This window comes from Lolium perenne, chromosome 7, assembly GCF_019359855.2.
Source record: "Lolium perenne isolate Kyuss_39 chromosome 7, Kyuss_2.0, whole genome shotgun sequence".
In the NCBI taxonomy this organism is placed as follows: Eukaryota; Viridiplantae; Streptophyta; class Magnoliopsida; order Poales; family Poaceae; genus Lolium; species Lolium perenne.
The window spans coordinates 139,310,654-139,326,732 of record NC_067250.2 but is presented as its reverse complement, the minus strand read 5'-3'; the positions used below and the strand labels follow the sequence as shown (position 1 = coordinate 139,326,732).

At 41.8% G+C, this 16,079-nt stretch overlaps 1 protein-coding gene across 1 annotated transcript; it reads right to left on the bottom strand.

Annotated features, from left to right (window-relative positions):
- Positions 1-6,410: 6,410 nt before the first annotated feature.
- LOC127318666 (THO complex subunit 4C) lies at positions 6,411-14,193 on the bottom strand. The gene is made up of 7 exons (XM_051349140.2): positions 14,034-14,193; positions 12,792-13,005; positions 11,848-11,982; positions 11,693-11,761; positions 10,946-11,136; positions 8,844-8,891; positions 6,411-6,951 (listed from the first exon to the last, which is right to left on the bottom strand). The coding sequence occupies exons 2-7, from the start codon at positions 12,945-12,947 to the stop codon at positions 6,726-6,728; spliced, it is 825 nt and encodes a 274-aa protein (XP_051205100.1). The 5' UTR covers positions 12,948-13,005; positions 14,034-14,193; the 3' UTR covers positions 6,411-6,725.
- Positions 14,194-16,079: the final 1,886 nt, after the last annotated feature.

Here is a 16,079-nt window from a genome sequence, read left to right as displayed (position 1 = left end):
ACGGTTGTGCCAATTGCTAGTATTGCTTGATAAAACGTCTGCTCTTGTCCCGTCCACCCTAATCGATTTGGTTCCCTGTAATTTCCTCGAGATTGCAGGTGCGGAATAGTCCTCAATGTCTGGTCGTAGCGGGTTGATACATGCATTTTACATCATCAATATAGCAACTCTTATGATTAGTTCTGAATGATATTTGCCATGATCCATCATTATTTTATGCATTTTATTTGATTTGCAGGACTCTCCTACAAAGTCCTTTTCATTGGTATTTAATTTCTGGAAGGCAGAAAACTTATTTTTTTCTTAATTTGTTGTTTTAGGGACCTTCTGGACACCTAAAAATCAAAGGAAAAAAATACATGATCAGCTTTTCATAGAGAGAAGGACCGTGTGTCAAAGAAGCACTGGAGGCGCGCCATGAGGGCCAAATGAGCCCAAGTGGCACGCTCTACCTGGGTGGGGCGCCATCCATGCTCATTTGGGCTTCGAGCATCGCCTCGGCTCCCCCTTTTTACATACGTCTCCATCTCGCTATACAATCTAAGCCACATTTTTCCCGAGATTTATTGAGGCGGCGGAGGCGAAAGTCCTCTCCTACTTCGGGAGAGGGCGGATCCTGCCGCACCGGAGCCTCCGGTTAAGGGTAAATCGACACCATCGTCACCACCACTCCTCCTTGACGTAGGTGGAGTTTTCTCCATCAACATTTGCATCACACCATCATCATCACCATCACCGTCTCTGAGATCAACTCCATTCCCCTCATAGTTTGTGATAAATTGAACCCTGGATATTGTTTTAAGTGATATTGCATGATTGTGATTGGCATCTTGTCTTTATTTGGTGGAGAGATCATAATGTCAGATTGTGTTGTAACCATTATGCCTCTATCCACACCATGTTTGGCATTTGTGAGTAGTTCCTCTCTTCCTGAGGGCATAGGATGATCTGGCTATGATTCTATATGATGTGCAATGAGTATTTGGTCAAATTTTATCTTTATATTGGTCTACGATGGTTTTATGCGAACGTTGACTGCATATTACTTCACCTATATGAGCTCATAGGGCTGCACTTCAATGTAATGATGAGGGCTGGAAGGGACAGAATGGCAGAAACCGTTTTCCAATACTTTGAGTTGTATTAGAGGGATTTATGTCGAACACACATGAACTAATTTCTATGGTGGACATTTATGTCTTAAGAATTCCTATACTTGCTCATGAAAATGGATCTAGGACCCATCACAAGGGGTGTACTTGCTCATATCTATGGCTACACCTAATTTAGGCTCCGCCCCTAAGAGAATAAAACTTCACAAGATATTCACTTGTTGTGTAGAAATCTAAATGTTAGTAAATCTATGCCGCCCTCGGGAACACTTGTCACATATAATTTCACACACACTTGAGTTTGTCCTCTTGCTACATATATGATTGGGATGTCTCTCACTGAGAGTATTTACATATTGCTATTTACTTTCAGTTCTTTATTTTATTGCGAACTATATACCCAAAACACCAAAACTATTGTATCATTTTTATTGTTTACTTAGCAAACGTGCTAACCAATACCTTCAGCTCCTCGTGGGTTCAACAACCTTTCTTATTGAAAAGTACTACAATTGATCGCCTACACTTGGGAGCCATCACGAGTACACCAGCGAGGTTGAGGATTTGATCATGTTGTGGCCACATTCTTCTTCCCCTACCTCTTCGGAAGTGTGGGTAGCTTTTGCTCTTTATACTACCGTTGAATTTGAAGTGCCGCCATAGCCTATCACAGTGATTATAATTGTTTTTTTTTTTGGATTCTTACAGTTTGCTAGGAAAGCCGATGATCCATGGTACATTGCATACCAAGATGAATCAACCCAGTGGTGTAGCCAGAGGATGGATTTGGAGGAGATGGTGGCTAATTTAGGTGACGAATTGGCCCGTAAAAACCTATTGATATTCGAGGTGAAGTGTACTGCCGAGGAAGAAAAAAATAATTCAGAGTTTATTCGCAAGGAGAAGTTGACGCTCAAGACTAATCTTGCCGTATTTGATCAAGTGGTAGAAAATCTAAAACACGAACTTCACGTGAAGGGAGAGGAAAAAAGTAGATTCACGTGGGCAGTTTTAGTAGTTGTCATCTTTGTCCTTGTAGTAATGTTATTAAATGGATGGATGAGATTTCATGCTCAATCTTGAGCTGTTATTTGGACCCCATTGTATTTCGGTGTATTTCTTTGCCTACAATTTCTTAGATCCAGGGAGAAGCTCAATGTAATTGGGAAAATGTTGATGCTACCAGACAAGCCCACTCTCCACGGGCAAATGGTGAAAGCAAGTACTACTACTTATGAATCAGCTTTAGAGCATGTCCACCGGCCGTATGGCTCAAATACTTATCAATTTTCCTTCAAATCATACTTAAGTCACGGATTTTGGTTACAATAAAATTTAAACCTATCCTCCACCGCCTGAATGAGAAAAGCATTTATCCCAATTTTAAAGGAGCCTATAAAAACTACTCCGTTTGTCCCATGAAATATGTCTGAGATTTATCAAAATTTATATGTATCTAGCTACTATTTAGTGTTTAGATACATTTGAATTTAGACAAATCTCCGACATGTTTCGTGGGATGGAGGGAGTACTACTTGCAGCATCATTCGTGGCCTATTCCTCATCAGTGTCGTCGAACACCTTGACGGTGAGCTCACCGCCCTCCCCGACGTCTATGCACACCAAGAAGTAGCCTTGCTGCAGGCCGTGCGCACGGGAAAACTGCTCCCAGCCGACCGCGAGGTACATCCGGCCTTCACCGTCAAAGTGCACCTCCCCGTGCTAGCCGCAGCTGCTGCTTGCCTCCCACAGGTTGAAGTCATTCATTTTTAAATCTGATTTTACGAGCATCTGCAATGAACATATAATGTTTCATGGTAGTACATGTAGAAGTCCTCATGATAGTCAAACAATTAATAAAAATCCTTGTGTTGTTTGTTTTAGCGAAAAGCAGCACTTTCCTCATTCTGTTCTTATATATTTTAATTGCATATTCCTACTTTAACCTTTTCTTGAGCAGGTCTAGAAGAGAATAGCCGCACTGGACACCTTCATTTTTGTTTCTATGTTATGCTAAATATACATTTCTTTGGACCTGTGATGATAATGTTGTGAAAAGGCATAGTTGTCATGTATAACTAGATTAAATTTGCATTGGTGTATGTTTAAGTATTGATCTGCGGTATGTGTAACAATGGAAGTTGAAACCTGTGAGAATGCTTAAGTGCTGGTGCTTGCGCCAAGAGTGTAAAAATTGATTCTTTATTCAAATTAATATGATCGTCCTTATCGTTGTTGTGAAAATTAATTTTGTGTCTGTAGAATAATCCCTGCCTTCCAAACAGAAAAATAATGGAGAGTATCGATGAGCAAGAGGATTGCGGTGTAACAGATTGTTTTGGGTGACACGGGTGTTTTCACCCAATCCCCTTGAGAAAACATACTAAAAACCCGGTAATACACTTCTACCAAACAAGGCCAGGAGTTTGTTCGATGTAAAGTAAGAGAATCTTCCAAACAAGTTTACTCAACAGGCAAAATTTCACTCAACCGTTCGACACCCTCTGTGACCCAAAGGCTAGCCTAGCCTCCTTTTTAATTTCCTCTAGAAGAACAAAAGGTGGGCAAACTTGTTGCATAAGACTCGGCGTTGCACTCGTTTTCCATAGTAGTGTCAATAGCTTTCATCACCTCGAGTGGCAGATCTCTTACGTCCTTGCCGTGATTTAGCTGCATACACATAGGCCTAAAAGACTATGTAATTTAACTGCACATACAGCACACACAATACAGTACCATCGATTGCTGCCTTCACCACTCGCAACGACACATGACTTGATCACACAGCCAACTGAACTGAAAGAAACAATCAGTGTGTCAAATTCAAAACCGGTAGTTGCGAGAAAATTGATGGTTGTACCAATCGCCAGAAGCATATGCTGCCAAAGTACCAGTAAATATGTTATCTTTCTTCTCCTTTGAAGGCTAAGTAATAGTTGATGTTGCTTTGCCGCTTCCATCTAGCGAGCTGCAGCCTGCAGCCGGTGGAGTGGCCTTATCCGAGAATTAGGTGAAAGGTTGGAGCCTAACCCATACGTACGTACGAGAGAATCCTTCCATCGAAAAATGTCCTTTTTACATACTAATGTACAAGACATTATTAAAGCCGCCGTATGTCGACGCCGGCAAATATAGGGTGGAAATCTGCTAGCTTCTTCATACAAATTCCGTCGAAATGACGTTGTATGTATGTTTTTATATTCCCCTCGGAACAAAGTCATGTGTCCACTGTCCAGGTTACTAAAAAACCATATGTACAAGTCCCTGGAAAAAAAATAAACATGCAGGATTGATATTATATAACCTTGTGAAATTTCAACATCAAAAGTCAATTGCACTCTAAATTTAAAAAGAAATAAGACAATTGCAACATGCATGGATAAATGATTTACTTACTGAGTATGATCTTCGGAACCTTCTTGCCAATTCAGCATCTTACCATCAGAGTGAGTATGATCCTGAAACCTTAGAGGTTTATATAATACATATGTCACGTCACCGGCTTTGGCAAGTACATATGCTAAAGTTTTCCGGTATTCTCACTTGGTGGTTAAAAACTGAAAACGCGTGTGTGAGGTTTGTTTCTGAATTTCACCTCACGTAGATGAGCTCACATGTTAACCGGAAGAGGTCAAGTGGGAGAAATAATAATGGAGATAATGTTTCTTGTCAAAATACTTGAAATATTCTGTGCTCCGTCGAGATATTCTTGTCACATGCTTTCAGAGGCGGAAGGCATGTCTTGATTCAAATATATTCATGTGGAACATTGCTTATTGTACCAACACTTGGCCGTTTCTTCCACGCATCCATCGAAAGGGACTCAGCAACAGGGCTATGTTTGTCCTGTTCCAAAACTTTTTTTATGGGTGATTTACCATTTGGAGTTGCTAAGCGTGCTAATGCAAAATCCTGTTTGTGATCTCTTCTGGCACGTCCTATTTTAAATTATATTCCGCGCATGACTCGCCGTTAGCAGCTGATACAAATTCTTTGGTGGTAGTCATATTTTACTGACTGATGGTGTGGTACATTTCCCCCGTCAAGAAGTAGTTGTACCTGTAGATTTCCTTTGATTAAAAACGCTTTATCTGAAAAGTAATAATTCTTGCACGACTATGCTAAGAGCCTACGAGCTACTACTTACCACTGGGTCTCTGTCCAATCGAAGAAAATTTCAACCATATCTACTCGCAACATTGCCGTGGAACACAACACTCAAAATAAAGTTCCTTCTGGGCCATATATATTGAAGATGGTTAGCCTCGATGTTTCTTTCCCGGCATGTAGTTGAAAAGTGCCTGTCCCCAACAGTTCAAAACCATTTCACATTTCTCACCCACCACCTCTTTCCTTCCTAGGAAATATAAAAACCCACACATGCAAACCAGGTCCTCCCTCGACTCTCTGTATATATATTGTGGCACTGCCCGGTAGATGGTTCGGAAGTAAACAAGCAAAGCATGACAAGACCGGCGTCGAGTGCTCCCATGGAGATGGAGCAAGGCGGGAGGAGGGTCTCCAGCTCCAAGGAGGAGCAAGAAGCGGCGCTGGTGCACAGCCAGGTCAGGAGGATCAAGCAGGAGGACGAGAAGGCCAAGGAGCTCCTCCACCGGCTGCGGCTGCTGGAGACCAGGCCTGCGGTGGTCGTCGATTTCCGCGAGCCGGCGCCGCGGGTTTCGCCGCCGTCGCCTCTGCGCCGCGCCGGGCAGGCGATCTCGGTGATGTCCATGTGAATCGGTACGGTGCTTTGAACCGTGATGTAAATAGGTAGAAGAGCGTGAATCAGTATGGTGCTGTCCATGTGATCCGCCTGGATCCGCAGCTTACCGTTGGCAGAATCGCAGGTTGTCTTATGCATGTACTTGCTAGTTCTGTGTTTCTTCTGTTGTAAATACAGTTTTTTTTTCCTGGAACTTGTTTCCGTGTCATCTTGATTTGGTTTTGCTCGTCAAATCTTTTGGCTGGTATAATAATTTTCAACATGGCAGGATTAACCGACGGATTTTCCACAACCTAATTTAATGGTTATCGATTTTGACAGTTTGTTATTTTGCTACTCGTCCATGACAGAAACCAGCAACGCACAAAATTAATGGGAATAAGAGCCGGTGTCTAACACCGAACCATGCTGATCCCAATTTCTACCACAACCGCTGAATGCAGAACTACAATGCCGTGAAGCAACATCTAACACAGTTGCGCTTTTTACCCGGTGCAGAAAAGTGCAACTGAAACACCTTTGTGCGGATGACTGAGACATAGCAGATCCAATAACATAGAACACAAATTCAACAATTTGTTAATCGAAATTTGTTTATTTCTTTGCATGATAAACAGTAATTGAAAACTCAAAATATCACTTCTAGCTTGCTTGCTACTTCTAGTTAACACGATAATCTCTATGGCAACCATACACCAAATTTAAATCTAAGGCAAATTGCAGATAAACTACTAGAGGTGGAGTTGGTTTTGGATACCAGCATGGAAAGATAGATTTGCTCCAATAAAAACTATAACACAAACTGGTACATCCGATCATGAGATAATCTTGCAGCACATGCAAAGCGCAGCACCCATGCCAAAGCCACCACCATGACTAACTTGCAGCAATCAGTCGGTCTTCATTGACTCGGCATGATAGGATTCCAGGTCTTTGTCCAGTTCATCTGCAGTCTTCTCTGCTTGTTTCCTTCCCCGGCCGCGGCCCCGCAATTGACCACGGCCCCTGCCTCGGCCCTGGAACTGGGTCTGGAACGGGGCCTGGAACGAAGTACGGCCCCTGCCTCGGCCTCGGCCAGTTTGGAAAGCACCACGATTAAATCTGTTGGTGGGATTACTGAAATGGCAGATTGGGAGTCAGAAAAAAAAAAGATAAAACAAATAACTTATGTAATTTTGAAGGACACCAAATCAACTCAAAGAACCGCTAACAAGACCGCATTATCACCAAACTCCAAACACTATACAAAAAGACATACAAACAAAATGAAAAGCTGCTACTTTTATTTTGGCTTTTTTCTCAGATAGACAGATGACTAAACTAACAGATCACTAAACTAGCAAAGGGTGTCCTATGGCAGGAACAACAGCCTGAAACATGGATGTTTCATGCTGGAATTTAGCAGCTCACAATTATAGGTTAACACTCATATCTGAACTATGTGTGGCCTGTTTATTTGTTAGAAGAAAATGCTCACTGTTCATTTTTTTCGCGCAAGTTGTGAGCATAATGTGTGGAAAGAATTTGTTTACAAATCCTAGTATGTTTTCTAGAAGGGGTCCAAACTTCTAACGCTAGTAATAACCAGTAACAATGCATACGGCAACACAAGGATACAGCTTGTAGTTATAAACTAAACAATCAAATAATGGCTAATTGCTTACTAACTACTACCTCCGTCCCATGAAAGAAGGCATATAACTTTTTTTCAAAAGTCAAACCACGTAAAGTTTGAACAAAATTTTAAAAATACTCAACCTCTACAATGTCAAAACAATTATGTAACTCGCTCTATTTCATGGGACGGAGGGAGATACTCGCTCTATTTCATAATTCTTGTCGTGGTTTTAGTTCAAATGTGAACTAAAACCACAACAAGAATGATGGAACAGAGGGAGTACGTAATTAAGTATAGTTTTATAGTATATTTATAGCCCGAGGCGACGACGGGCGACGCAGTACAGACCCGCGTCCTTCTGAGACAGAGGCGCCAGTCACAGCAGTGTAATGGCATGGCTCCGACGGTTCGACCGGCTCATGAGGTGGAGGCGCTCGGTCCCTCTCTACCAGCGAGGCTCGAAGCGGCCAACCGTGGCCTCCGCGGCACGGTGCAGCGGAGGTGGCGAACATCCAGTTCCGGCAGCCCCCTCCAACGCACCAATGGCCGAAGTGCTGGACCAATTTCTCAAATGCCAACCGCACAGAAAAGGGGAAAGGAAGCTTATCCCATCAGCTGTTTTTTTACCAAGGCCCCTACATTTACACGAATTAGCAAAACAACCTGGAACAATGGTCCAGGCCGTTTTTGCGGAAAAAAAAACTTTATATTCACGAGACTTTGCAGATATTTTTAAGTTCATGGAGCAGGCCTCGACAAGCCTATGAAAATCTGTCCCTCCAAGCACACTATTTTTACCTCCGTCCTAAAATAAATGCCTCAGGTTTATCTAGATACGGATATGAGTGTCTTAGTTATAGATAAATATGTATCTAAAAAAATTGAGACATTTATTTCAGGACGGAAGGAGTATATGTTTGAAATTGATGTTCAATGATTTTCTAATACACTACTAACAGTAGTGAATGCCCATTTGATTTATTGTTATAATTTATTGTTATACTGTAACAACGCACGGGTTTTATGCTAGTATTTATATAGTATTATAATTGTTGATGTTTTTTCAATAAACTTGGTCAAACTTCACATTGTTTGACTTCAGGACAAAAATTATTAACCTAGTTCAGGAACAGAGGTAGTACCTAGTAACAGACTAGGTTGTCACCGTGACTAGGTTGCCATGTTAGAAGTTAATATCATTAGAAGCTTTACCTCAAAGACCATGGGTTTTATGCTAATATTTATATAGTATTATAATTGTTGATGATTTTTTCAATAAACTTGGTCAAACTTCAGACATAAATTATTAGCCTAGTTTTCAGTAACAGAGGTAGTTCCTAGTAACAGACCAGGTTGCCATGTTAGAAGTAAATATCATTAGAAGCTTTACCTCAAAGGCCTGTTGCTGGAACCTCCACCACGTCGACCCGCTTCAGGCCTGAAATGTAATACAAAAATTAGATCCACCATAGCAGAGTATCCGCACACACAATCTCAATATAATACTTCATACAGATCTGGTTTGCACTTCGAAGTTATCCATGTAACTACACACATGTGCAAACACAATTAGGCCCAGTTTGGAATACAGGGTTTTCACTGGAAATAGTTCAGTTCTGACGGCATTCCGTAAAATCCCATGCTCCATACATGATCTTTAGAAATTTGTCCTCAAGAACAAGGGGGATGTTCAAAGTTGTACTAATTACCGTGGAATCAAGCTGATGAGCCATACTATGAAGCTATGGGAGAGAGTCATTGAGCACCGCTTAAGAAGGTTGACAAGCGTGACCAAAAACCAATTTGGTTTCATGCCTGGGAGGTCTACCATGAAAGCCATCTTCTTGGTACGACAGCTGATGGAGAGATACAGGGAGCAAAAGAAGGACCTTCATATGGTGTTCATTGATTTGGAGAAGGCCTATGATAAGATACCTCGGAATGTCATGTGGTGGGCCTTGGAGAAACACAAAGTCCCAATAAAGTACATTACCCTCATCAAGGATATGTATGATAATGTTGTGACAAGTGTTCAAACAAGTGATGGCGACACTGATGACTTTCCAATTAGAATAGGTCTACACCAAGGGTCAGCTTTGAGCCCTTATCTTTTAGATTTGGTGATGGATGAGGTCACAAGGGATATACAAGGAGATATCCCATGGTGTATGCTCTTTGCGGATGATGTGATGCTAGTCGATAATAGCCGAACGGGGGTTAATAGAAAGTTTTGTGGAGGCGAACTCTAGAATCGAAAGGTTTTAGGCTTAGTAGAACTAAAACTGAATACATGAGGTGCAGTTTCAGTTCTACTAGACACGAGGAGGGAGAGGTTAGCCTTGATGGGCAGGTGGTACCGAGAGAGACACTTTTCGATATTTGGGGTCCATGTTGCAGAAGGATGGCGATATCGATGAAGATGTGGGCCACCGAATCAAGGCTGGTTGGATGAAGTGGCGCCAAGCTTCTGGCGTACTCTGTGACAAGAGAGTGCCACAAAAGCTAAAAGGCAGGTTTTATAGGACAGCTATCCGACCTGCAATGTTGTATGGCGCGGAGTGTTGGCCAACGAAGAGACGACATATCCAACAGTTAAAGTGTAGCAGAGATGCGCATGTTGAGATGGATATGTGGCCACACAAGAAAGGATCGGGTACGGAATGACGATATACGGGAGAGAGTTGGGGTAGCACCGATTGAAGAGAAGCTGGTCCAACATCGTCTCAGATGGTTTGGACATATCCAACGGAGGCCTCCGTGCATAGCGGACGGATAAAGCGTGCTGAGAATGTTAAGAGGGGTCGTGATAGACCAAACTTGACATGGGAGGAGTCCGTTAAGAGAGACCTGAAGGTTTGGAATATCGACAAAGATTTAGCCATGGACAGGGGTGCGTGGAAGTTAGCTATCCACGTTCCGAAACCAGGACTTGGCTTCGAGATCTTATGGGTTTCAACTCTAGCCTACCCCAACTTGTTTGGGACTGAAAGGCTTGGTTGTTGTTGTTAGGCTTGTGCTAAGCTATTGCAGTCCTGTAGAACTACGGATTGCATATAATATATTTCAAAAGTTACTAGAATCTGCCATAATGTAGCTGTCAAATTTACCCAAAATTGCTGGACAGACAAAGAAGGCAATTAGCATTGAGTCAGTTGACAAACATAAAAAGAAGGTAGGGTTTCTCCGCTGGCAACCAATTAGTGTCAAACTTTGGACAAGGAAACAATGCAAGTGCATTGTCGTAGGTCGAGTCTTAGTGGATGATCCAGCTGATGTAATATGTGATTCTCTTTTTGGATTCTCTTTTTGTGAGGGAACTTATTGGGTTCTCTTTAAGAGAAGATAGAGAAACAAGCAAAAGTGTAGCCATCTTAATAACATCACTAAACTTGCACAGAGGATAGCAAACATGTGCAACAAACACAATTCTGGTTGGCAAAACAATCAATATTCATAAATGGCAAATTACGGAAATATGAAATTATCACTCACGTCATAACAACTGTTCTGGTAGGTCTGCCATTAGAAGCCCCGACAACATTTATACGAGGTGTCATAGGCAAACCTAAGTCACTTCCAATAACTTCAATCTTCATAGCTTTTCCATCAAGTAGAACATTATTATAACGTTTCAATGCAGCAACTGCATCACTCCTCCTTGTAAACACCACCTCAGCTGTACCCTTCAAAAAATGAAAATCAAATAAAACATTAGTACAGCAAGCTTCTAGATTAATAATCTCTACAGGCTTATTACAGCAAACACAGCATCCAAGTATATTTTATAAACTGATTGTCTGTAATAATGGACAAGCATGATTGGATTCAACCATACTTTTGCACCCAAGGTAACAATATGAGAAGAAACTAGCTACACACTACTAGACCTTTTATAATAAATTTTCATTTCTGCCCTTTCCTTATCTACATGATATCAAATGCAAGATCACAGATTTTCGCACATGATATCAAATGCAAGATCATAGATTTTCTAACAAAAATCATGATCGGTAACATATAATTGAACTGCAAATTAAGTATTCATCTAGAGAAAACAGAAACTCGAAAAAACTGGAGCAAACACAAACTGCTGAAAGAACAGCCATGTTTTCACTTTGTCAAAATACAACACGAGCCACTTTGAGTTCTTATATAGATCAAATAATGCACGCAATTTTTTTAAAAGGTATGCCTAACATGCTCGATACTTAAAGCTGAAATACCACGAAAAATACTAACATTTTGGCGACCATAACCATCAAAGTGAACAGCAAATCGTTTCAAGTGACCAACTTCTGAAAACAGCTCCTGCAGGGCAAATTGAAAATATGTTAGTTTGTTAGCTATATCAATCTAGGAATGGTTAATTCATGTTATCAACTTGCTTCACCAACCTTTATATCCTCATTGGAAACACGATAGTCCAAGTTTGAAATGTACAACTTTGTACCAGTTTCTATTCCACTAGCCGCCATACTGTCACTGAACAGATCAGGTCTCCAGGTCATGTCTTTGGTTCGGCTAAAAGACTGAAAAATGCCAAACAACCAGCATGTGAGGAAACACATCGTCATAAAAGAACGCCACCTCAAACTGTTTGATATGATCATGACAACTATTAGGGACCACTTAGAATCAGTATCAACCATTATCGTAGAGTACCAACAAGTTACTTAAAAGCAGTCAAGCTACGAAGTACTGCAAGAAGTTAACGATAGAGAGGAAGAGAGTTCCAACAATATCACCAATATCAAAAGCCAGATATGTTAAATGGCTCAAGCTCTCGCTCTGGAGACAGCCTAGAAGCACGCCACTGGAGTAGAGTCCAGAACTGTCTGAAGAGCCGGTACATTGCAGTTCCAAAATCCTTGTTTCATGTATCATACACATCAACTGCGGAACTCCATAATGTTTCGAACATATCGACAGAACCAGTGGAGACTCTTTTCTTCAGTGCCTCATGCACCACAGGTAAAATTGAAAGAACTCCAGAAATTTCCTTTTTTCATTTATTTCCTTCAATGTGTTTGATGAACAGATGATATCCTTCAAAGTTTCCATTAGAGGTGTTCACCATAGTTACTTCTGCCACTCCATAAATGAAAGCTTGGAGGGTGCTCTACCCAACAAAGTATTCATCAAAATACCAAAGTTAATTCTGCCCCCTCCACATGATCAATGAGATGCTCTAGCCAAGAAAGCCCCATTAGTGGTAAACTTCACTGTTATTACTGCCCCTCCATATAATACAACCATGGGGGTGCTCTCCTCATTCAGTTTTCTACTTTATTCAGGAATCTGACCATGAAGAAAAATATAGCGACAGTTTTGGCCTTGCCTTAGCAATAATGCGTGCAGATGGTCGGGCGTTAATCCCAAGTGGTCCTCGAGGAGGAAGGCCTGATCTTCCTGGCATGACATGTCCACCTCGCCCACCTCCTCCTTGAAAACGGTCACTACCCCTGTCTCCACCCCTTCTTGCATAAAATGACATCTTGAGTTGTTTCAGACTACAGCAGATAAGACAAGTCTCCAACAATATAACGAAGAACCTGCAGAACAGATAGTAGTTGTAAGAGTTAGAGCTGATCATCGCTCCATAAACCATACACATAAGAAAGTACACAAGGATGTGAGTTATAGCAGGAGATGCATTTATAATGCTGCCAACTGTAAGGAAAAAAATGCAGATACACAAATCTAATCCATTTACAATACATCCAATATATATATATATATATATATATATATATATATATATATATATATGCAAATAACAAAATAAAACTTAAGAAGTAGCAAACACAAATAAATAAAGGGACAGCAAGCAGCAAATGCAAAAAAAAAAGGGATAACAGGCAGAAAATGCTAATTAAATTAGGACAACAAGCATCAAAAGGATTACTTAAAGGTAGGAAGATTAAATTCAAGCCTTCAAGGATATGCTGGTCAACCTAGCCTATCGAGACAAATCAAAATCATGAATTACTAACACATCTTAGTATCTTACAAAACCATTACATTTTATTGTAGGATTTCTAAAACACTCACAATTCCATGTAGGCAAGACTGGATCACACTGTCCATAAGCATCGATTGGAAAGAACTAGTGAGCCAAATAATTCCCCATTAAATTCCCCGCCAAGGACATACTATTCGGGAATGACCATTTCTGAATATCCAGGAAAACAGAATTCAACCCACCAACACTAAGCCATAACGTTGTAAACGAACATCTAAGATTATACTGTATGTCCCTAGGTCAATTCGAACAAATTAAGAAAAAACTAGCCTTGTCACACTGGTTCAGGTCACCGACACCTAAAAGATTACACCTTTTTCCTCGTGTCTGAATCTATAATTTAACGCATAACCGCAAATGCGTAGGAAGCGACGCGCATGTTGCGGCTCAGTGACAAGCTACTGCATAACCCGCAAGGTTCGAACTGTAACCTAAATCCCCCAAATCCACACAATTTCGTATCAATCCTAACGGACACTGGCCAACTAGACCGGATCGAGAGAGAGATCAAGAAGAGCACCGGGTGCGTCGAGCAGAGAGGGGGGAGGGGGCGCTTACTCTTGCGGGGTTCAGGGGGTCCGCGTTCGGCAGCCGCTCACGACGTTGCTGCGCTGCGAGGGAGGAGGGACGAGGCGGAGGCGGAGGCGCTTCCGGGGACGGAGGGAGCAGAGTTTGGGAGCTTGGAGGGGGAAGGGAAGGGAAGGGAGAGCTGCGGAGGCGGCGTGCTGGGGTTTCGTTGGAATCAAAACCCTAGCCCCTCGTTTTATTTGCTTTTTTTTTTTCTTTTCTGTTGAGGCGGAAAAAATAAAACGGCGAGAGCTCCTCATATTCACATACCGCCATACCGGCGGCATCCACCGTCCTACGGCCATCCAACGGCGCGGCTCTCCTTCAAAATTTTATTTGTTGTCCCCGCAAAAAAAAGATTTTATTATTGCCCATTTGCCTACTAATTCTGGTCTCTTTTTTTAAAAAAACGGATTTATGGTCTTCAACGATACTACTCCAAATATATAAACTTCGCGTGCAACAAAACCTAGCGCCTCCTTCATAGATCAGTTCCCCTTTCACCGGCAGGCCTCGTCGGCGTTAGGAAGGGTGGAAAACCCGATCTAAGTGTGGATGATGAATAAAAGTACTATTTTCCTTAGATTAGGCTAGGGTTCTCGTAGTGGTGTCATGTCGCGCCGAGCAACACATTGACTTTGTCATTTGTGTCATGTCGTGTCGAGTTGCACATTATTGTCGTCGTGCGTAGGCAATTGTCGATGGAGTTGTGTCGTCTCTCTTTTGAAGCTCTCACAACGGTTCTTTACTAGTCTGTTGCTGACGGTTTGCAACACCACCTCTCGCTTGCAGCATTGACAGTGATCGATTGCGTTCGATACACGCTTGCAGTAGCGGTGGCAATGCGGCGACACCGCTAGCTGGCGGCGGTGGAACCGAATGGAGCTACCACGAAACCTGATTGGAGGACCTCGTCGGAGAAAGAGAGGAAGATAGGCAAAGAATTCGGCGGTGGCAGTACACCTCCATCTTCAGCGTGATCAGCTCTTTGCAATTGCGAGTGGAAGAGGTTGGGGGCGATGGATGATAGCTCCAAATATTAACATTTTTTACTCAGGACTCTTCACTAGTTATCACTTGGTTTCATTGGGTTTTCATTGGATTTTCTGTTTCAACTAATGTTAATATTGCAATCCTAGTGAAACCTTGTCTTAAGTTGTAAATTTCAGGAAACTATCATTTTGGAAGGTCCTAGGATATTTATGAGCTAATTGGAACAAACTAAGAAGATCTCCTATAGTCCTATTAAAGATAATTTGATCTCGATACTAGGCCTTAGCAGGCACCAGTACGGTCGGGGCCACCCGTACCACGCACCCGTACGGTGTGCCGCCGTGTTCTCCACCTCAATACAAGTACTTTTTGTGAAGAGACACACCATAAGAGGATAGACGTAGCCACCATGAAAACACACCAGAAGAGAGAAAATCGGATCTCAAGAAGGAGGAAATCCCCATCGACTCTCACCAAGATCTGCCACCTCTAGACCATCCACTCATCCATCACACCACACTTGCACTGAGAGAGAGATTCATACTTGTAAGATTAGAGATTTGAACCTCTATTCCTATCTTTTGTATTTGATTTGATCTTCAACTATTTTTGCCTGCTACGATAATACTGGCGTAAACTCAATTTATAATGTTATGATATCATTGTGCTTTTTTCCTCTCATGTGTGAGTAGATCTCCATAGGCGTGGGAGATGTAGGGAAATGGTGAGATGTGATGTGCCTATCTTATTCCATCCATTTGTGAATTATGATTGTGATAATTATATATGAGAATGAATATCTATGTGCACCTAATGTTGTTATCTAATTTAAGGGCCGGGTAGCATGATCTTGAGAACTCATAGAGAGAACTTGTTTGCTAGTGAATCGGTGACCCCCGAGTGACACGGCCCATATCAAAGAGGATCTAGCATAACTCGATCAAGGACAACAAGGAGCCACCAAGGTGAAAGCTCTGATCTGATTTAACCACCTTAATACATGCGCTAACCATGGTTTTGGTAATAGGCAGAAGGATCACTGGA